Source organism: Terrapene carolina, unplaced genomic scaffold, assembly GCF_002925995.2.
Source record: "Terrapene carolina triunguis isolate 2854851 unplaced genomic scaffold, T_m_triunguis-2.0 Scaffold746, whole genome shotgun sequence".
Taxonomy (NCBI): Eukaryota; Metazoa; Chordata; order Testudines; family Emydidae; genus Terrapene; species Terrapene triunguis.
Window position 1 is genome coordinate 522,669 of NW_020665097.1, and position 24,175 is coordinate 546,843.

The following is a 24,175-nucleotide window of genomic DNA, read 5'->3' on the forward strand; positions in this document are numbered from 1 at the left end:
TGCAGATTCGCTGCATAAGTACACAAGGAAGTTGCACTAGTAAACATTATCAGCGAAAAGGCAATTAAGCCAGTGTCACTCCTATGTGAATGGGACTGGAAATGGGAGATTATACATAGACAGTCCCCAGTTTCAGGAGTCAGCCAAAAATGCCATGTTTAATATATAACATTTCTCATTTGTACTTTATGTCAGAGACCCCCTAGCTTCATGGTTTCCATGCAGCTGATCAACATGTATGTGTTTTGCAATAGTAAAGGTGTGAAAAAGAGGGACTATCAGACATGTTATAAGGCTGTGTGCAAGTATCAACCCTGAAAAGCAGTTAAAAAGGTACCAAGTGGTGTCACTCTGACCTAGTTGCTTCTTTGTACAGGTGTTTGCTCTCACTCCTATATTCCTCAGAGGTGTGATGGCTAGCTTCTAACCAAGCTCCTCAGAAGCGGCACGTTTGCTTACTGGTGTGCATATTTCTTGTAATGATATTGTCTTTAGTTTAAACTGAATTATTGACAAACTATCACATGTTTAGCCAAGATACTGGACCATGCTCTGCACATAGGTAAGAGAAAATGGTTTGGTCTGGATTGACAAGAAGCCCCATTCACTTTATATTGCTCTGAGCAAACGGTTGTGCATCTCCTGGTTTGTTTGGATCAGCAGTTCTGTTTAATATTAGACTCACGGGTGTGATTCCGTGGGACTAAAGAAGCTATGGACACAGCTCCACTCCAGCCAGCCACAGTACACTAAGCTTCTGGCCATTTAACTAACCAGGAGGTCTCCAGAAATGCAAGAACGGGCAAACAAAAGACAAAGTTATAAAACGTGGCCCAGAAAATCACTTTTCAGTTTTACTCTGAATAGTCACATCAGCTATTTTAGAGATAAAATTTTGCTGCTTTTTATTCTTATTAACCCTGCAGAGCCAACACAGCCAAGACTGACTGAGCTGCTGATTCTATTCCATCTTGTGTATCTACAAAATTTCTTATTAAGTTCCAAATCAGTGTTACACTTATGGAAGTCCATGAAAGGCACCAAGGGCTCCGCATGAACTAAATCTGGTTCACAGAACCATTATGATGGTTCTCTTCATACTGCATTTCAACTAAGCTTTGGCTCTTAGAGCCCAGGTTGAGATTTCAAGGCTGGTAGTTAGAAAAAAATTTCTACTTGTGCACACAGCACATCTGACACAGAAATCCTCAAGACACAATAAATATGGGATTCCACGATGCCATTCTCACAAAGTCACTTTTCAGAGTAGAAACACTAAGATCAGAGCCCAGTTTCCAGTAAGTGAAGCCTCTGCTTACAATTAACTTATTCTATCAAATAGCTTTCCTCTCTGGAAGGTTCTAGGGTATCTTCCCCACTCTCACAAGTTTTTCCAATTATTAATTAGTTACTTCCCCACACTTTCACTGAGGAAGGTGAAATACTCAATATAATAGTATACAATTATACACTTGGTAAAAATATTCTTTCCATTTTGAAATGACTTCTTAAAACTGCAATTCCATTATACAAAAGGTACATTTTCTGTAGCAAACCAAACACTTTATTTATTTTTATTTAAAAACAAAAATATAAAAAAACTATACAGCTTGTTTTAAAAAAAGATTGTGGTTACATTACTGTTAAATCAAAAAGCATGCAGATAAAAATATAAAAATAAACAGATTTGTATAAAGTAATTATTTGTAGATGATAAATGCTAATTGAAGTGCCTTAAAAGGAATCTGAATCAAAATGGCAATGACAGTCCATTCATTGTCAAATGCATTCTTACTTTCTAGGATTACAGTTTTGCTAGTAACATGCAGTTATACATTCCAGTAAAAATCAATCCCAGTTCCCAGCAGTTTATAGAAAAATAAAATACAACAGGAACAATCATGTGATTTGGAGAAAACATTTTAACAATGCTAAGAGACTGCAAGTAAAAACTTTACAAAATAGTTTTGGTTATAAAATAAACTTCCCTTGATAGCACAGAGAACCTCCATACTACCCTGGTATTAGAGATGAGCTCAAAATGTGAATACTGTGTATAAGTGACTCATGGTTTCCGGACTGTGTTGTGGTGCTTTCTTGGCATTTTGCTGGAAGACAATTAAATCTAATTGCTTCCCTTCCCCTGTTGTGCAGGGAGAGCAGATCAACTCATTGTGGCTTCTATGCCACTGACACAGTCATGTAAGGCAGAAGGGTTTCCTAAAAAATGTGGCTAAAGAAAGTTGTTAGCAGTAGCAAGAGCACTAAAGCCCAAGGTTCAAATTGGTCTTGGATAAGATGTATATCTAGCTACAGAAAAAGGGATACCTATATTCTAATGTGCTGGCATATCAGTTTATTGAATTTCTAATGGAACTATCACCTTAGTAGAAAAATGCTGATGCGATATTGTCAAATTATTACATTAAAAAACACTAGGGTTTTGAAGAAAAAACCCAACAACCCTAATCTTAACAGGGCAAAAGAACAGTGATTAAAAATAGTACTTAGCTTTTCTATGTATCACAGTACATAAACACACTAAGGCCTGGATCCTGCAATCAGTTATGCAAGTGAATAGTTTCTTAAAATAGGATTACACTCAAGTGCAGGTGCCTAGTGGACTTTGAAGCTCTGTATGGTGCTTTACAAATATTAATTAGTTCTCCTTCCTCAATTCAGATGCAACCAGAATCAGCATGTTGTAAACTGACAAGGAGTGGTGTATCAAGATGGTAATTCTTCAGTGGGCTCAAAACCAAAGCAAAGCACTTTTCCTGACGTCTCATTAGAAAATATGGAAACTATGTTTTAAAAAATGAACATCCCCAGTGAAAAGAATAAAGAGAAGAATATTCCATACCCAAACTCCCAACAAAAGAGTTTCTATTAAAATTCACCACATTAAAATAGAATATTAAGCCAAATTTTATACAGTTATCAGAACAGTAAGGGTGCAAATTTGATCAGTCATAGAGCCTTGACAGTTGAATTTCAATAGTCAACTCCCCAACTGCATAGTTCTCCGAGTAACTACTCAAGTGGTTTGCAGGACCATAGATATAGCAGTGCTCTTCTGCAAAGCCCCTTTACTGATGCTTAGGGCCCTACCAAATTTATGGCCACGAAAAAAATGGTCATGGACCGTGAAATCTGGTCTCCGGCTGTGAAATCTGATCTTTTGTGTGCTTTTACCCTATAGTATACAGATTTCACAGGGGAGACGAGCTTTTCTCAAATTGGGGGTCCTGACCCAAAAGGGAGCTGCAGGGGGGGTGTCACAAGATTATTTTAGGGGATTCATAGTACTGCCACCCTTACTTCTGCGCTGCCTTCAGAGCTGAGTGGCTGGAGAGCAGTGGCTGTTGGCCGGACGCCCCGCTTTGAAGGCAGTGCCCTGCCAGCAGCAGCACAAAGAAGGGTGGCAATACCATACCATGCCATCCTTACCTCTGTGCTGTTGCTGGCGGTGGCTCTGCCTTCAGAACTGGACTCCCGGCCAGAAGCCGCTGCTCTCCAGCTACCCAGCTCTGAAGGCAGCGCCACCGCCAGCAGCAGCGCAGAAGTAAGGGCATCAGTACCACAATCCCCCCTACAATAACCTTGCAACCCTCCACCCCTTTTTGGGTCAGGACCTCTACAATTACAACATCATAAAATTTCAGATTTAAATACCTGAAATAATGAAATTTATTATTTTAAAAATCCTATGATCGTGAATTTGACCAAAATGGACCCTGAATTTGGTAGGGTCCTACTGATGCTATTAGGAGTGTCCTTGGTGATTAATACAAAGTTAATTCTAGATTCTACTGAGAGAAAATTAATCTCTTATTTTTTCTTCCCCCATTTGGTGTTTCCCAGGGAGGAGCTACAACAGATAGGGAGTAGTGAGCACTTCGAAACATTATCTGCACAGTAAGGCCTTGGCTACACTTGCAAGTTACAGTGCTGTAAAGCCTCCCCCAGTGCTGTAACTCACTCCCCGTCCACACTGGCAGGGCACTTGCAGCGCTGTATCTCCCTGGGTACACCACTGCAGGTACTCCACATCTCCGAAAGGAATAACAGCTGCAGCGGAGGTGGCTAGGACTCATGGCTGTACTAATCAACTCGTCAAGTGGCCAATCCTCTCCATTGTTGTGACCGGCTGCAGGAATGTGGAAGTGCCGGTTTCAAAGCTCCTACCACAGAGAAAAGCAAACAATCTGCAGCTTGCTTTGAGTGAGTAAATGAATGAGCAGGGGGCCGGGAGTTCGGAACTTGCAAACATGCTGACATGCTCTAAAAAGCACTCTCTCCCCCCCACGCTCCCTGTCACAATCCACCCCACCCCCCCGTTTTGAAAAGCACATTGCGGCCACATGAATGCTGGGATAGCTGCCCATAATGCACCACTCCCACCACAGCTGCAAATGTTACAAGTGTGGCCACACCACTGCGCTGGCAGCTGTCAGTGTGGACAGACTGCAGCGCTTTTCCCTACTCAGCTGTACGAAGACAGGTTTACCTCACAGCGCTGTACAGCTGCAAGTGTAGCCAAGGCCTAAGTTAAGACTACAGGGAATCAAGTTTCCTATTTCAGAACCCAAGGGTCAAATCACCTCTAGGAGTTTAGCAAGTAAGTTTATTCATATAGAGCCATATGAGGTATTGAAGGTACAACTGTATGAGGGGAATGGTGGCCTACTGAATTAGTAGGCAGGTCAGCTGCTGTGTACAAGCTCTGCCAATCTGACACCTGGCATTCTGTTCACAAATCACTATGTGTGGATATGAATGCCTCCTCAGATGCACCATTCAAACTACATCCTGAATGCAGGACACTAGGGTAGAATATCCTAGCTCATCTACATTTCCTAGGTGCCAGATGATCAGGAACTTTGGGCATTAAGCCCACTAAATCTGAATTGGTAGAGACTCCCCACCCATGTGAGAAAAAGAGGATGAGAGGAAGTTTCTGCATAGAGGACCCCCCCACACCAAATCTAGATGCCCCCATTCTCTTAAGTTTCTTAGTCACCACAGTATATCGCCGTTGTTAAGGAGTTTGATTGTTGAGAAGGGCAGGGCTGTCAAACATGACTAAAAAGCTACCTGATGCCTGATAAAGACAAAACAGAAGCCAATTAAATTCAAATGGGTGAAGTACTGTTGAGGAGGGAAGTGTTTTCCCCCCTCAGATTCATAAGGAAACAGGAAACTCTATTAAGGTACAGATTACAATTTAGCAGGGTCTGAAGTTTGAAAGGTCAGCCATTTAATCCATGCATAAAAATACATATTACAAACACAGGAAAAGTATCTTTCTTTTGCACAACTCACAGCTGAATTGGAGTTGACTCAAAATGTTCAACCCAAAAGTTTACCTTTGAGCTGAGCTACAGCATAGGAAGTTTCAGAACAAAAGCAAAATTTGCGGGAAAGCTGACACAAGTCAAGTTGAAACCTTAACTTTAGTGTTTGTTACCATGGAAATAATTTTAGTAGAATGGTTTCTACATATCAATGGTCTTTGAGGCTTTTCAGGAGTCATCTCAGGCTTGCTAACTAAGGCATGAACACAAAATAATACTCGAGATCTTTAGATGAGGTATAACATCACAATATTACTTCATTCATTAAAACTATGAAACATGAAACAATAGCTATGAAACATGGAGACCGAGTTCACCACAAGTATTGCCTCCCACATTCCCTTCCTCCCCCCAGTATGAATAAAACTGAGCTCTTTTGCTTCACTAAAGAGGTAAGAGGATACTCAAGCCAGAAAGACCCAGCACTGCACCTCTAAAGATAATTTCTGACTTGTTAACGTATATTTGTGTGTTCTGTGAGCTCTAGACACTCTCTGCCATAAGGATGCACCACTGTATATTATAGCCTGATCATTCATGACTGAATGATTAAGATCAAAAGAACAGATATGCTTACGAAACTATTTGTATTCTGTAGAAAAAAGGTTACTTACATGCAACCTCACCTAAGGCTGAAGATACAAACACCATAACTGAAAGAGGCAATGAAATCTATTCGAAATTTCACGGTACTTGCATAGAAAGTCAGGAGGTAAGAAAGTTACCAGCTAACTTGATGGTTGTGTTTCGTCTATATCACAAGTAGGTGTTTCCAGGATGAATTTCAATCTCATTACAATTCATAAAGATACTATCAAAACGCAACTAAAATTAAACTGCACTAATCCTTTAATCCTGTACCTCTGTTTTCATAGATTATAAAACTAAGGGACCATTCTTTTCACCTGGTCCAATCTCCTGCAAAATATCCTCCAGTAATTTGTTTTCTCTACTACTATCAATCTTCAAGGTATTAAATCTTCCAGGGCTGATTTTCAATGTAAGTATAGTACTCATGATTATTAACAAGAATGCTTTATAAATTCTGTTTTAAATTCTAGATTAAGGATTAGCAACAACAGGTGGATTAAAGTGAGTTGAGCAAAATCAACCCAGAATGTAAGTAGCTTTTCAGAAATCTGGACTACAGAGATGAGTCAGGCAGCTGTAAGAGAGCACTGTACTAGTGCATTAAAACCTGTCTTTAGTGACTACGGAGAGTGAACTGCAGGAGATTGGAGCAGAAGTGTAATTTCAGTATAACTAGTTATATAATGTGTACCTATTTTTTCTTATATATTATAGAATTAACTGGTGTGTATATTTTTACATGTATCAAAGTGCTTTATGATAAACCAAACCAAGATAAAATAATTTACAATTATAGGATTAAGATTTTTAGATGATTTAAAACTACATATATCTATTGCACAAAACACCAAGTACACCCACCAAACAGCAGCTCAGTGGGTAAAAAAAGGAAAAACAGAAACCAAGTTATTATAAAAGAGGAGCATAAGCAGCCAGATCTTATTACAAATTGAAGTGCAAAGATTATCAGTAAGATTTTAAATCTAATTTTCCACTTCACCAGTGCAGGTGTTTCCAAGATTCTCCTATCAGGATATATATTTAGCAACTTCTCCAGAATCATATTGCTCATTTAAACATTACAGAGAGAGAAGCTCAAAGGATGGCCAACGACAGGGCTGTTACAGTAAAGGGTATCATGAACTAACAATACATTAGTTACATAAGGTGTCAAATATACAATTCTAAAATGTTTAAACAATTACATTTCAATTCATGGGAAACAGTATTCTATATGTTAATAATTAAGTTACTATCCTGCAGTACAGGGTCAACAAGGGCCCCTATATTTAATCAGAAAAGCAGGAGAAAGATTTAGCAAAACAAACATCACTGTAAATATTCTAGACCAGAAAAATTTAGTTTCTTTTTTGGTAACAAAGTATTATCAAAACAAGTATATTCATTTGTACATATTCAAAGACTACTAAAAAAAAATCTGGTGACTGTAGCTTTATTATGTGGCAGAAAGCTTGATAAAGAATACAAACTGCGTTCAGGGTTGCTGGTTTTTAAAAACAATGTTTAAACTGAGAGAATTATAAACATATTATATGATTAATTTTGGAACAGAAAGTGAAAAATAAGAGCCAACAAGCTAAAACAAAACCAAAAATTGCATCCCAAGGAACATTTGCAATTTCAAAATAAATTTGAAGGGAAAGAAGGCTCACATACCAAACACATTGCACTATACCTAAAGGCAGAGTGCTGTCCAATGGCTCTAATGATAGCACTAAATCACTTAATGCCAACATTTTCAAAAACATCTGATTTCCAGTAGCCAACATGGGACACCCTAGCCACGATTTTCAGAGATGCTGGGCACTTATTGGGGCGTCAATTCAAGTTAAAGAGCTGGGTGGGGGGGTAGTGGGGGCACCTCAGCACCTGTGATAATCAAGTCCAAAATGGACACCCAAAAACAGAGGCAACCAAAATTAAGAGGCCAGTTTTGAAAACACTGGCCCTGTCATCCCAAGACTGTCAAGATGGAATCAGACTAGGAGATACGGATATGTTTTGGGAAGAGCAGTTTTACAGTCAGTTCTTATAGTTTTACGGAACAGAGAACATTAGAGAAAAAAAGTTCAGTCACGTTTAGAACTTCCCCAAGGAAGTGCAGTTATGGTACACAGTGGAGTACACTGGAGGCACTAATGTGACTGTTATGTTGCAAAGTTGAGCAAACTGTCATCTTACAGATTTCCATACCATACACCACATAAAACTTATAAAGAGCTAAGGTTTTAATTAGCTCTGCCTAGTGACAGCTTACTCAAAATACAAAAACTATAAAGCAATTCATTCTTAAGGATAAAGTGCTCTATGGCAGAAGAACAGAAGAGGTCTGCTCCCTAAGCCAATCACAATCCAAGAGGTCAATTACAGGACAATGAGCAAGTGAAGCTCAATTTCACTCATATCCACCCAATCAAATGAATCAGGTTCCACTGCCTCATTCTCAGGAAGATTATGAAAAACATTTAACTTAGAAATGGTTTTGTCTGGATCATGCACACTTGCCATGGAAAAAGACAGATGAGAACGTACGTTCTTTTTTTACCATATTGTGGCATCTTAGGGTTTGTCTACACACAGGTTTTGCACTGATTTAACTATAGTAGTATAGCCAAATAGTAGTACAAAAACTTCGTAAACCAGGCCAAGATATCCATAACTGTGCTTTTGCAGACAACTGCATCACACTGGGAATAAATTTCTGAGGCAAAGAGGAACAATACTTTTTTCATTCCCGTGTCTCAGACCTGAATGAGCAAAGAGTCATGCAAGAAAGACCAGAGAACTTGATTTCTAAACAAGTTTTTCACAGAAGCTTTGGCAGGCCTAAGTCTGCATTAGTCAAATAAAGCCACTGAAATACAACAATTGTACAACAACAGTCTATGGCTTGAGTGTAAATGTGGCAGCTCTGCCTCAAGACTTATCTAGTAGCAGGAGACCATTTTCTTCTAACATTCTCATCCGCTAACTCACACTATGAGGACAGCATTCGCGAACACTGAAAGTTATATTTTGACCAGTATTAAATATAATTTCCTCTAAAGAACTATCGTCAGGAGTTCCTTTCAAAAATCTGAATTTAACTTAAAAATATGCTTGACAATATAATGCAACTTAAATGTGTTATATTTAACTACAGTTTAGTGCAGATTTTCCCCCCCAAAGAAAATACAGGCTTAAAATCGGAGTGTTTGTAGGAAGTGTCATCAGTAAGCATCCAAAGCAACTCCTATAAATACTAATCTCTGCTGATTTGGGGGGGGGGGGGGCAGAAAAGCAGAGGCGAGTATTTAGCATACATGTGGGGCTTGTTTTGAAGTTTTAGAGCAGTATGCATTCAGCACCTGTGCTCTTAGGCCTCTCCAAACGCAATGGCAGGCCTGAAAATGTATTACTTCAGTCACAGAATTTCTTACATTACAAGTGCATTTTTATTTATTTTTACTCCTGTTTGCACTTCAGAGTCAATCCAGCTATAGAAGTGGAAGCAGGACTCTTTTCTACCTCATACATCTTCATCAGACATAGTTAACTATGTTAAAGTTGCAGAAACTTTATTACTGGTGATTTATGTGCCAGAAAGAACCCAGCTTAACTTTCAGAACCCACACAGAGCTGGCAGTTCGAGAAAGAATAACTCGAATTCTTAGCTATGCAGCTTTGCTCACTTCGACACATATGAATGCCACTTTAGTTTCTTAAAGTGTGGTTCTTCCTCTATTTCAGAAGTGCAAAAACACCCTCAGCTTAACATGCCTAAATCACAAATTCTGAGGGCGTATCAGCTGAGAATAGAAAAGCTATACAAAGCCATTACTGCTCACTAAATTCATCCTACTTTTCCTGAAGAGAATTGTTTCATGCCATTGTTTTTATTTTTTATACATAAACCCACATTTCCTCAGCTGTTGTTCAGCAAAATGACCTGGTGCAGAAGTGTTCCTGGTGAGAACACTTACACTCCCCAAGAGCAAACTGTAATTTAAAAATATGTAATTACATCACTGGCCAGATAGAAAGTATCTGGGCATATGTTACAGGTTGGCTCTCCCACAGCAAGGAAGAAAAGCAATAAAATCTTGTAATCTTGGGAAGTGCAAGATGCCATACCCCCATTTCCAAGTTTCATATGTCGGGTCCAATACAGGCAACTGCAACATGCAGGATCTACACTGTGTGTACTCTTTTAATTACAAAGACAAAAAAATTAAAGACCAAGCCAGTACTGAAAACATATTTATTTATACAGAAGACAGGTATAGGACTGAGTCTTTAAATAAGCTGCATCTAACCTGTTTCTGAATCTTCACTGTCGGAGGAGCTGGATTCACTGGTGCTCTCAGACTCTGAGGAGGAGAACCCCTTCATTTTAGAGGAACCAGCAATTACATCCACTTTCTCTGCTGCAACAAGATAATAGTACAATATTGTCAAAGGATGACAAAAATAACCCAGAATCCAGTCTTGTGCTGTATGGTCCTCCTGTAATCAACAACGCCCGTAATAGGAATTCTATTGCATGGAGGGCTGCTTGTATGCTGATGCTCTATAGTTGGGGTCATAAGTAGCTTAACTAAGTAAAGTACTATTGCAATTGGGCAAAGCAAACTCACTGCCCTGTTCCCATGTTCCTTCCTCGTCCTGAACTTTACAAACTAGGGCAGAAATGAAGAGTTTGCCCTACTGTTCCCAATTCCCTAATGAGGTAACAAATACAACTTTTGCCTAAATAACCCATAAACATGCATGTATCAGATTCTTGCAGAAGGAAAGTGTGCTAGAAATGTTCACACACATTATTTACTGACTAGATTATACTGGCCCATAATTAATGCATAGTATTTTTTTAAAATAATGCTATTGACCCAATGAATTACAATGGGTCCAAAACTGCATATACTCAATCCTGCACATGACCCAATCCTTCTGCAATCTGTGTTAGAGAAGGCTTTTCATGCATATGCAGCATTTGACATTTACACTTCAAGCTCTAGGCTATTTTTCTAGCTTACAAGTGATGCTTAGGCCAGCAGCACAAAGGGCAATTTCACATCTTATGGCTTGCTGAATTCCAAACGTAAAGGTTTTATTCGGATATATCAGTACAAAGAAAAGCATGGGAATGGGATATTGGAGAGTTCTGCAAACTCCCCTCTACGTGCGCAGTCACTTTTGATTCTGTAAGAGGCTTTATTCAACTTTAAAATGCTTTTCTGAGCATTAACCATATATTAAAAACTAAAACAAAGTCCAAAAACAGCTCCAAAAACTGGTGGAAAGAATCCAGGATGGCAGCCCCAGTGTAGTGAGTCTCATGCCTGGGACAATCCAAAATCCAGGCCTATACATGTGCCAACTGTTTCACAGGATGGCACCCCAGTTTGGCATGAGAGCATTCTTTCAGTGAGAAGAGGTGCTTTGGGGCTTTTTTGGCACACTGAAGGTGAGTTTGCAGCCCAGAGCAAATACTGTTGTACAATAAAAGAAAACTAAATGGTTTTTACAAGAAAAGTTTGCATGAGATTGAAACAGCATGTAATATTCCATTTAGCTGGTAGTATGATGTGTCCCTTGTATCAAGTGTTTGGAGTGAAGAAAATATTTACATTAGAGATCAAAGTACAGGGATATTAAGATAAAATGAGCCCTAAATCACAAGCCATTGAGTTAAAGTCCAGTGGTAAGATTTAACACACATGCTGTTGTGCCATTAATCTATCTTTTGATAGAAAAGTAGTAGTTTTGAAATGAGTTCTTCTCTTCCCTGGCATGAGGATATAAATACCTATATACACAGTATGTGCATCATCTCTCTCTACATGTGTGTGTCTGTGTGCGCGTGTGTGTCTCTCTCTCACAAGATTTGCACTACATCGCTGGAATGTGAAGTAAACTGCTTTGAGGATGAAAGGTACCTTGAGGTTTCCTCTTCTTCCGTAAACATGATGTTACATATCTCTCCAACTCCCGCAACGTGGATGGCTTTAATGTCTCAAAGTCAATTTCAATCTCATCAGGATTGGAGTTTTTAAGCGAGGGTTCTCTTGACTGGATGATATGGACAACTCGGCCCAGTTTCTCACCAGGAAGTTTATTAATGTCCAGGCTCAGCTGCCTCTTTTCCTCATAGGACATTGGCTTACACTTGTCCTCCTCCTCAGACTCGTAGACAGGAGGGGGTTTGCTGTTCTTCACCATCACAGGCTCCTTCTTACTACTTAGGAATAATTATAAAACATTATTATAGAAACACCAAAATCGTGAGGAGTTTAAAAAGCAGCAGCTTGATATTAATGTCTTAAATGTAACATTGATTACATTACATTCTAATTAAAAATGATCAAAGTTGTTTATTTTCAGTAGGCTATTAAGAGTACAATTGGAATGGGTGGGTAAGAGGGCAGAGAGAACAGAACGTGATAGATAGGCGCTCCTTGGTGACATTCATTTTCAGCATTAAATATATGAATCCCTCTTATGATTTCTGACTTCCTGATCTATATGTGCATGTGGGAGAGGAGGGGAAGCAAGAAGCAGCAGGCATAAAAAAAACAAAACACGAAAAACTGTCCTCAGAATAAGTAACGATCTGTTAGAGACTTCATATACTAGGGTTGTGGTTTTATTCTGAGAATACAGAAATTAGACTATCACTGATTTTGAGAAACTAGGTTTGTAGTTATAAAAAGGATGTGTATCTAATTGAAGAGGTCACACTTCAGCCAGATTCATAGCACCTCAGCGTTAACACAGAATGCACAGCCTATGTAGCAAAAGGATTACCAATGAAATTAGAGAAGTAAGAGATCTATTAGGCCACAGTCAGTTCAGTTCCCTGGGGTGAATTTACAATTGAGCTCTACAGTACATTGTCTAGTATTTTATCCGGCCTCAATGCCCTAAATAGGGGGTGGGGGTAGGGGATGAGAAATGGGCTCATATCCCTTACTTTTGACAACTTTGCAGCCTAATCAAGCTCACTGCAAGCAGTTTGTACTTATATGCAAACTACATTTTCCCCTTTCTTCATTTCATCCCATTACCCGAAGTTATGATGCTTTGTTGCACTGTAAATAGTTCCTCCCCCTGGCTGGGGGTTATGCACTTGAAACACTTGGATATTTTACCTCTGCTGAGTTGTCACTTACCCAACTGTAAATATCTAGCTCATAACCTTTTCCCTGACAAGCCAATCCCTCCAGCACCCAGGAGGGGAAGATAGATGAAATCTAAAAAACTCCAGGATCTGGGATTCAATGTCACAGTGACAATATATAGAGGAACAAAAATTAATTCTCTATCATATCTCATACTGGATACTAATGGCAGCCCCACAAGCCAGACACAGAAGCACAGGGGTGCATGAGTGAAAACAAGTACTGTCACACTGAGGCACAACGGATTGGGGGCTGCACCAACACGTGTTCCTGGAACTGATACTATCAATGCCAAGGCCCTTACAGAAGCTAGAAACCCCAGAGTGAGCCATCACAGGCACTAGGGGTTACTGTTTGAAGTAATTCTGAATGCAAGAAGGTTGTCTCTAACTCTCTATTGTTCTTCAGTGCAGTAAAATACAAAAACTGCAAGATACGACAGACACAAAGCTGACCTTGAGTTACTGCTGTTGCTATTATTTTTCTTGGCCTTCTTGAGTGGTGGTTCCTTGGTTTTACTTTTCTTATTCTCCTCTACTTCTTCCTTCTTTTTGTGCTTCTCTTTTTTCTTTTCTTTCTTGTCTTTCTCCTTTTTCTTTGGTTTGCTCTGCTGTGGCTGGGACAGGGCAGCGAGCTGTTCATGCACTGCTTTAAGCTAAGAGGCAGACACACAAAGATCAAGATACTTTCGCTCTGCATCACCTCCACTCCCATATTCATTCCTTTCTTCTCCTTTCTGGCCTGGCTACTCTCACTTGCTTTCATCTCTTTGACTATTAAGTGGGTCAGTTCTAGATGCTTTTTATTGTACACTGATTTTTTTTTCATTATACTTTAAAGCACCCTGACCCGCTTGACAGGGGGTAGGAAGTTTTTATAAAGTTACTACTCTCCTCACCTTTCGGCCAAGAACAGACTGCCCACTTCCTCTGCGCCAGTTGGACACTAAATGCTATTGACAATGAATGATTTAATGGACGAGGAGGGCCTGTGAGGCTACAATGATTCAGATGGAGCACTGCCTGTATTCGGGGCTGCACCTCCCTATCAGAGGTGGTGGCTACAGGCCCCATTTTATAAGTTCAGGTGCCACACTTTAGTCTTAAGTTGAGCCAGCCCAAAACTGTATTCTATCCATTCAAATGACGCTACCTAGCTCAAGGCAAGGTATAGTGTGCTGCTGTGATTTTTTTGAACATTATATGTGTACTAAATAGAACATAATCAAATCTTTTGAAAGACATCACGATATTTATTAATACTTTTCCCATTAAGCCCTTTCAACGACAGATATCAGAGCACTTTACAATTGAGCTTCGCAGCCCCTGGGAAGCTGGTAGCTCATTTTACAGATGGATAAACTAAGGCAAAGAGCTAAAGCAAATTGCCCACGGTCACCCAAGTCAGTAGAAGAGTTGAGAATGCCTGACTCCTAGTTCCCCCTGCTCTAGCCCCTAGACCCGCAGAACACATTACCTACCTGTTCCTGGAGTTCTGCTAGTCGCTGAGCTCGTTCCTCCTCAGAATCATCTGATGAGCTATCGCTATCGGAGGAGCTATCACTGCTGCTATCGCTGGACGAAGGGGGGGCCACCTTGGTTGGGGGTGGCACCACTACTGGAGAGGAGGCTGGAATCATGGGTTCTTCAGGTTCATCTGGCATTTTAGCAAAGCGCATCTCAAAAACATCCTGGGGGAGAAAAACACATTGAAAAATAATGCTAGGTTTGCAAGTACTATACAAACACACATTTACAAGCAGCTCAGCATGTAATAATGATTATTATTCAAGCAACATAAGCACCTGACAAACACAGACAAGCCTTCCTCCTTGAAGGAACGAAGGGAGGACAGACTAAGATTCAATATATGTTCTGTACAGGCTTGGCAGAATTCAACTTCTGATATCGATGTTTATTTTTAAGCATTTTTTGTCCATTTAATTTTTCACAGTTGCAAAAAATTACAAGTTTTAAACTTTTTTTTTCTACTTATCTATTTAAATGTCCACAGTCGCAGGGCAGCATGGGGTGGTCAGTCAATTATTTAATGACAGCAGATGTAGAGATTCAAAAAGTTAAAGCTTTATTACCATTAAAATACAAATTGCCAATATCACATATACAAACAAACAAAGTAAATCTCCTTAAATCAAACAGTTCTCAAGCAGCATTTTTCTTACTTTGCTTATCTGTAACTTTCTATTATCGCTAGAAATATTCAGTTTGTGTGTGTATAGTGTAATTGAGGTTTACTGACATTTACCGAAAAAGATCTGATCCTTCAAAGCCTACTTATGTAACTAAATAAGGTAAGAGTCCTGAATTGATGATACTATCTACACAATAAATACTAAGGTGCAGGATGATCAAACCTACTAGAACAGCAGAACAGCTCTATGGATTAGCAAAAAGAAACGTTGATTGTCCAATTCAGGGCAGAAGCTTCCTTACTTATTAAAAGACAAAGTTCAGAGGGGGCAAACAATTCCTCAAAATTACTTCTAAAGAACAGAATTCAATGTTTTAGCTTTCTTAATTAAAAATAACTTTGAGGCAGCTTAAAGCTTACTACGCTACTACACTACCTCTCTGTTCACTCCTTAACTGATATTTTAAACAAAATTAAAGTCAAAAGGTAAACCTGAGATTTGGAGGATATGGTAGATTGAAGTCCTAAAGAAAAATTACAACTATGCTTGCAGAGTCAAGACCTTAATACAAAACCCAGTACAGAGATATACTGAAATGTTGAAAAAAATCCCCTTACAGAATGGCTAATACTAAATCTGAACAACCAGATGACATGGTTCAATGTGGACACAGGTGCTGAACGGCTGCATTTTATCTCCATTGTTGTTTGGCATTGCAAAAGACTGGATAACAAAGTGCATTAGCAACACAAACACCAGAACAGCATGGGCAGATGGAAAATGCCTAGAAGACCTAGACTTTGCTGATACTGCACTAGTGAGTGAGGCCCATAAAAACTTATAAAGACAGACAACTTGGCAAAAATAACACGCTAAGCAAGTTATAAGGCTAAAATATCAAAAAAGTAAAACAGTTCATCCACCTGGGCAGCACCGTTAGCCAACAGAGACCTCAAGAAGGAAGTGACATCAAGAACAGAGACGCATCCACAGCATACACTAAACTCAACCACCTATGGAAATCAAAAATATACAGTGCCAGAACAAAACAGAATTTTCAATTCAGAAGTAATCTCGGTGCTAACACACGGCTGTGAGAGCTGGAGAGCTACTAAAATGTTAGTCAGAAAACCAGACACCTTTGAAAGTAAGTGCCTATGAAAGAGTCTGGGCATTGGTTGGAAAAAACCACCAATGAAGAGATCTGAGAAATCACTAACCAGCAGCTCATTTCCACCAGAATCAGAAGGAAGCATTTGACATATCTAAAGCATGTACTGCAGATGCCAACATATACCCCCATGTGAAGCTGCCAAGTGGAAATGAAAGCACCCAAGAGCAATCTTAGGAACCCCCTTCAGTAGTGAGGGCAGAATAGTTGATCTCAACACCACAGAGCTAATGGGGAGCAGCAGCAAAGGACTGGTTTCTGCCTTCTGCACCAACGTTGGCATGGAAAGGATGTAAAAAGACCTTTACCAATGCTACTTCTCGTACAGACTATCTGTAAAGATTTGTCCAGGGGGAGGTATTCCTCTATCCTGCTTTTATGGTTAAATAATTTTAGCTTCTCTGAAGTCTTATTGTGTTCTTTAAAACCCTGGCAGGCTCTCCACCTGCTCTACAGTACTGGGTTGCTTAGAGTATGGTCGGAAAGGCAACTATGTAAAAAGGGCATCTTCTTACTCGACAGGTCTCTTCCCTGTGCGTAATATGTAAGGTTAAGATTTTGTCACTTTTACTAAAAACAACAGTCAGGTTGTGGGCAATAAGCAAAAATTCACAGGAGCCATGACCTCTCTGTGACTTTTACTTAAAATAACTGGGGGGGGGGGGGCAGCTGCTGGGGGTGGTATGACAGCTGGAGCCCCATGGGGGACTGACAGCCCGAGCCCCACTGCCACAGGGGTGGGGGGCACAGCTCTGGCTCCAGACACGAGTGGGTGGGGGCGGAGGAGATAGCCATGGCTCCAGCGGCAGAGGAGTGGTGCACAACCCTGGGTGAATCATAGAATATCAGGGTTGGAAGGGACCTCAGGAGGTCATCTAGTCCAACCCCCTGCTCAAAGCAGGACCAATTCCCAACTAAATCATCCCAGCCAAGGCTTTGTCAAGCCTGACCTTAAAAGCCTCTAAGGAAGGAGATTCCACCACCTCCCTAGGTAACCCATTCCAGTGCTTCACCACCCTCCTAGTGAACAGGGTGAAGTTAAAGAAGTCAAGAAGGCCTGGTAAAGTCACAGAATTCATGACTTCCATGACCTCTGTGACTAAATTGTATCCTCAGTAATATATATTGCATCCACTTTAGTGCCAAAATAAGATTTTAATATTGACATTAGTCTTGCAGAGCCAATGGGAGGGAGAAATGGATTTTACCCTGGGTCAGTCATTATCCTCTGAATTGTTAAACAAGTTCTGGTGCAGAATCTTTCTTGCTGACAAATTATATTCAGATATAACCCAAGTTGATTCTCAGATCCCAGATAGTAGGGCTGGCAATTAGAAACACCATCTTTTTACAGGTAAGGCAAATGAGAGACAGACACACAACGCTATCTGAACTAAATTCTCAGAGCACATCCTAACTGCTCAGTCAGGTAAATAGTGGCTGGGATTTAGTTTTTAAATAAGGCAAATGTAAAAAAGCTCTTCATGGTACAGAGGAGTCCCAAATGCCAACATTTAGTTACTATGACATACCAAAGCACCATCCTCACCTAGAGCAAAGGCAGCTGGGGAAACAAGTTAGTCTAACAGCAGAAGAGTCCATTTTAAATATTCTCTAACCCATTTATCATTCGATATGTAAAAACTAAAGCATGACTCTTTAAAAGGGTTATATTTAAAAAAATGTAAAAACACGTTTATGGTGAAAAGCCACATAAATGCTACCAATCATCATAATAAGTCTGTATTTGTCAGTTAAGCATGCACTGCTCAGTCATCTCTGCTCAGTCATATTTTTGCACGTTACAAGCAATCTGTGGCTTGTGCCTCAGAACAATTAAGGGGGTAATTCTGCCTGATTGATATGCAGTCATTTTGCTCACATATGGCCTACCTGACTTAGCTATTTAAACATACATTTAAAAGGAAATAACTAGTAGTGGGCCACATTACCATGACATCAAGGTTAAAGGCCCAAATCCAGGACCTTACTGTAAGTCTAGCTACCTTTCTGATATTTTACTTATAATTTCAGAATGCTGAATGCATTAGCTGCCTGGAGACAACCAACTAGGCTATTAGACATATAAGGCTGTACCATTTAAGTAATTTCCCCAAGATCTGCAATCTGTCTGGAAACTGGACTTTAACCACAATTCCCTTGAAGGAAACAATAGGGACAGGGGAGAAATAGTTTAAAAATTGTATTATTTTTTGTGTTTGTTTGTTTTTAAGACAAGTGCTCTTTGCATGCTGAAATTTTCTGTGCCAAGTTATACCCTGTACTAACACTTTATTCAGCACAGACAGTTTAAAACAAGAATTATGCAAATACCCTCTTAACAGTACCACTGCAGTGACTGCTGTCTGCCCTCCTTCTTAGCAAAGGTACAAGCTCCATTTCCTAAAGACAATGATTACATCATAACCAGCTGGCTACAGAAAGCAAACACCACCTCAATTACATTTACCACTTGACCAAGCAACTTGCAATTATACTTTAGTGTGAACCAGAGCGCAGAGTCACCTTTATGTGAAACACTGACTTAAATCAATGATATGGCAACTGTAAACTGAGAACATTTAAGAGTCTGGTATGAAAGCCTAAAAGTATTTTTCAACATCTGTCCATTTTGTTTGTTTGAATGTTTAACTGCAAAGTTTTTTTTCCCTGTAAGATTCCAAAAGACGACATAACCAATGACATAGGATTTTAGCAACACTTGAAACACTCACCATTATCCTTAAGAGGTTGAAAAAACTGAACTTTAGAGACATTAGTTTTTTCTCTCACAAACCTTATGCTGTTTCCCTTTGTGAACTCTCTCACTCTAGCAGAGAGACCAAGATGACCACATCTCAGATTTCTGACTCTTAAGAGGAACAGTTTTGTTTATATGTATTTTCAAGAGTCATAGACTTTTAAAATCAGATAAACAAGTTTTTTACTTATCAAAACCTTTGTGATTCACATTTGAATCCCTTTCATAGAAAGAGTGAAGGATTTTACAAATAAAACGTAACTTGTGAATAATTTAGATCTGAAGAAAATAAGGGATTTTGTTCATATAACTGCAGCTCTTCTCTTCAACTATATTTATATAGAGAAAGAGTAAATGTGGGTAAAACAAAAATACAATGGTTAGAAACGAAGTTTTGAAATGATAAATATGAAGAACAGCCCTAATTAACTGCTGCAAAAAACAAAATAAAAAAAGCGGTGTGTGTGTGTGGGGGCGGGGGAGGGCGGGCACACAAGTTCTCATCTTTCTCTATGACACACTTCTGCTGTCAGGATTTTCAGTACCATCCCTCTATCAAGTTTTGAATGCATTTAAAAGAATAAGGCAAAAATTCACCTTCTGCCTGGAAGTTCAACATTTAACCTACAGAGGTTGTTTTGTGTATGTAAGAGTTTCTCTCTTAACTCTACTGTATATACAACTTAGATTAGAAACTCTTTAGCACAGGGCACATATCTGCTCATCATGGTGCTACGCATACTGTTGGTATGAAAATAAATATTTACCCATGTATTTACGTAACTCATTTTAATCACGCACCAAATAAAATATGCTGCAGTATAAAAATTTACTATTTAAATATGAAACTATTTTAACACACAGTTAAATAAAATAAATCAATAACCTCATTTCACAAATCAGCTATTAAGCATTATCAAAAATATTTACACAAGAGACTAATGATTCCTTTGAACAACAAACATTTAACAGGACTTTTTAAATACGGAAACTGAACACAAAACCAACATGCTTTTCCTTCTCCTTTGTCCTCCCTTAGAGTACAGGCAAAGGATCACAGATACGAAATTTGTACTGACTTATATACTAGTCTACTTTGGCTCTTGTACCACACCCGTCACTATGACTTGAATGAAATCCTTTCTTGAAACCTTCCTGCACTTTTAATTCAGTCGCACCCATCTCTGAACTCTCATCAGTCTTGGCCTCAAGAACTCGTATCTGTATGATTTTTTCTCTATATGCTTTTTGTAAATCAAAGTAATTATAGCACCATTTGCCTTCCCATAGACTTTGTATACACTAGATTTTTTGCCAAAATATTCTCTCTGTTGCTACCTCCAGTTCAGCTTCTCAACTTGGCAGCAATGGTAAGTGCACTAGTGCACAGGTAACTCCAGGTGTGCATTTCCATTTTAACTACCGTATCATCCAACTTTGCTTACAGAAGGTCTAAGAAGATGCAGTGGGGTAGACTGTAGGCTCTTGAGGGGCAGGGACTGCCATTTATTGTGTGTGGATATCTATCACATTAGGGACCCAATCTGTTGGGCTTTAAGCACTACCGTAATACAAATTTTGATTAATCATATCATAGGGGGCCACCTAAAGCCCTGTCTGCCCTAACAAGTAGCACGGTTAGTGGCAAGTGTTTGGCAAAAAAAGCCTCGTGCAGACAAGGCTCTAAAGTTCCTGAAGTGCTTCACAAGCTTTACTGATCAGACAACCTTCCCACCACAAACAAACAAATTGCCTCTGCAGCTGAGGTGTTTAGCAATGAAAAGCAACACTTCCACAGCGGGGTAATGCAGAAACGGAAAACTACAATTGCCAACTGGATCCAGTAAGAATTAAAAATACAACAGGCAGAAAAAATAACCCAATAAAAGCAGCTTGAGGTTGACACAGATACCAACCATCTAGTGGCAAAAACACAGTGTTACCCTACTGACAAAAATTCACTGATTTATAGTCAAAGACAAGCAAACATCTTTATGAACAGCACAAAACAGTGATCAGAAATGGGCAAAGGGTTAACTAGTCACATCAAAACATGACACTATTGAGCACAGAGCCACGGAAAGAACCAATTTCTAGCACATTCTCAGTGGTTACAGACTGACTTTCCATTTTTAGTATGATGTAGGCGTCTCTTAACGTGCGATTTAAAACCTTATCTATGATCAAGCATAATATTCTCAGTTACCAGCGGTCTGCTCAGACCGAATTTTTAGGTCCCGCCCAAGTAGGGTCAAGTCATTTTTTGACGTGACTTCAACCCTGACCCTTCTACTCCATTCCCCTGAACCCGAACTGCGACTGTTGCTACCTCCTGCCGTGGGGTTGGCACAGAGGCAGCTGCATGCTCAGGTCCTGTCACCCATGCTCTGCTGTGTGTACCCTGCAAAATGAGTATGCTGAGGCATCACAATACCTCTCACACTGCAGCACACGCACACACACAGAGTAGCAGATGGTGGCAGACAGCAGGAGTAAGTCACACAGCTGCTGTCACAAATAACCACCACAGGCTGACCTCACAGGCAAGTGGAGAGCCAAACCCAGCTGTCCCAGACTTGACACTTGTAGTCTGGTTCAGACTGGATTGCAGGGCTTAGTATGAAAAACTGTTACTAACCTGTTCCGTAACTACTGTTTGAGATGTGAAACACATCTCAATTTCGCTTTTGGAGTCTGTATGCCCAGTGCATGGCCAAACTTTTTCCTTCAGCAGTACCCATTTGGTGGCTCAAACTTCCTCTGCTACTGTGCGTCACTGCATGCAGGTATAAAGAGCAGAGCTCCCTCTAGCCCCCTCAGTTCCTTCTTGCCATAACTCCAATGAAGATGGGTACAAGTGCATGTCATGGAATGGACACGTGCAACAGATCTCTAAGAAGAGCAGTTATGGAACAGGTTAGTAACCCTTTTTCTTCTTCGAGTAATTGCACATGTTCATTCCACTCTTGGAGACTCAGAAGCCATAAGACAGGAAGTGGGATTGGAATCTATTTCAATAAACATTGGAGAACAACTTGTTCTCCTCTAGCATTGTCTTTGGAGTCTTAAGCACAGCATGTGGATCATGGAGATGTGGACCAGGGACCAGGCTGCCACTACAAATGTCTGCAACTGGGACTTGTGTCAGAAAGGTCGCTGGGGCTGACCGTGACCTCATCAAATGAGCTGTGACATTAGCCAAAGTCATCGCGCATGCATATGCAGGGTGCAATCCAGGAAGAAATTCTCTGGGTGGAGGAGACCTCTTACCGTTTGCCAATGCTACAAACTGGAAGGATCTATGAAAGTGACTGATTTGTCCAGGTAAAATGGCAAGGCTCTTACGTCCAACATATGCAAATGCTCTTCTACCCAATACCACATATAAGCAGGGAGGAATACTGGCAAATTGGCTGGTTGATGTGGAAAGTGGAAGCCACCTTTGGGACCAACTTCAGATGAGGATGCAGGTAAACCTTGTCCTTAAAGATCATCATCTGTGGAAGTCCCAACATTAATGCCAGCAACTCCCCTGCTCATTTGGCCATGGCTAATGATACTAAAGACTAGACTATGTATATATACACGTTATGTTCACAAAGGCTGAGAGAAAGAACTGCTCTGATATAGAACAGAGTTCCAATGAGTGTCATGGGCAATAAAAAGGAACTGAGGGGGGCTACCTTTTATATCTGCATGTAATGGTGAATGGGGTGGGGGCTCAAGCTGCTAAGCGAGTACTATAGAGGGAAAAAGTTTCTGATAGCCACGCGCACCAACACCTAGAGTGGAATACACATGTGTAGTTACTCAAGGAACTATTGTTTATTTGCATACTATATAGACTCTCATGAAGTCTGTTTTTTCTATTATACACAGATTAGTAGCCAGTGTTGCAAGATTTTACACATTCAGTCTTAACTTTAGCATTTCCTGGCTTCCGAGTGCTTAACTTCGCAATATTGATATTTTCTTAATGTAATTTTTTTGCATGGAGTTTCCTAGCTAAAATTATTTGTATTGAATCTCCAAGCAAGCCAACAAAAAAACAAAACAAACAAACAAAAAAAACCAGTTACCTACCTTTTTGTAACTGTTTTTCTTTCAGATGTGTTGCTCATGTCCATTCCATTCTAGGTGTGTGCGTGCCCACATGCACAGTTGGGAGATTTTTGCCTTAGTGGTATCTGTAGGGTCGGCCACGCTCATGTATTGGTATATTAGGCGTTGCGGACCCTATGCCCTTTCAGTTCCTTCTTACTGCCCATGACGGTGGGTTGGAGCGCCTTGTCTTGCATCGCAAGAGTGTTAGTGGTCCTTACAGTCCATTGTTCTGTCTCCTTTGTTGTTAGTTGCTAGGTACTTAGTTAGATTTTTAAGTTAAGTGTTAGAGTAGTTGTTTAGAGTCCCGGCTTGGACTGTGCCTCGGAGCGGGCCATGCCCATTCCCCAGGTTTTAAGCCATGTTCATTGTGTAGCCGGCCGATGCCCATTAGTGACCCCCATGAGAGCTGATTAAAATGTTTGAGGGAGTCCCACAGAAAGGATAAGTGCAGAATCTGCAAAAACTTTCACCCTCAAACTCAGAAGGAGCGGGATATTTGCTTAAGGGCCCTCCTCATGGAGCTTGCGCTTCGTCCTACCTCTCGATCAGACTCCACACCTGGTACCTCGATTTGACCAACTCACATTCTTAGTCCTGGGAGAAGTGCCGGCTGAGCCAACTGGCTGTGACATTCTGGGCTCCAGGAAGGCAAAACGGCTGAGATCTGACTGATTGGCTATATACCAGTTCCATAACTTTCTAGCTTCAGCGCACAGGAAAGGGAATCTTTCTCTTCTGGTTGTTATCAAACATGCAAGCCACGTTGTCTGTCATGACTGTGATTGTTTTGAATCCTTGAGTTCCAACAAATTGATATAGAGACCAGTTGACTGAGGTGACTACCTGCCTGGAGTTATG

The 24,175-nt window shown here is 40.1% G+C and overlaps 1 protein-coding gene across 5 annotated transcripts in view; it reads right to left on the reverse strand.

The window, feature by feature from the left end:
• Positions 1-24,175, reverse strand: part of BRD4 (bromodomain containing 4) — a 205,922-nt gene that overhangs the window by 46,217 nt on the left and 135,530 nt on the right. For 3 of the 5 annotated variants that reach the window (XM_026660276.1, XM_026660273.1, XM_026660274.1), the window contains 4 exons: positions 14,610-14,819; positions 13,585-13,784; positions 11,888-12,189; positions 10,265-10,375 (listed from right to left, as the gene is read on the reverse strand). In XM_026660276.1, coding sequence (XP_026516061.1) covers positions 10,265-10,375; positions 11,888-12,189; positions 13,585-13,784; positions 14,610-14,819 — 823 coding nt within the window. The remainder of the gene's footprint in view (positions 1-10,264; positions 10,376-11,887; positions 12,190-13,584; positions 13,785-14,609; positions 14,820-24,175) is intronic. The other 2 variants (XM_026660277.1, XM_026660275.1) reach the window with 1 other exon arrangement.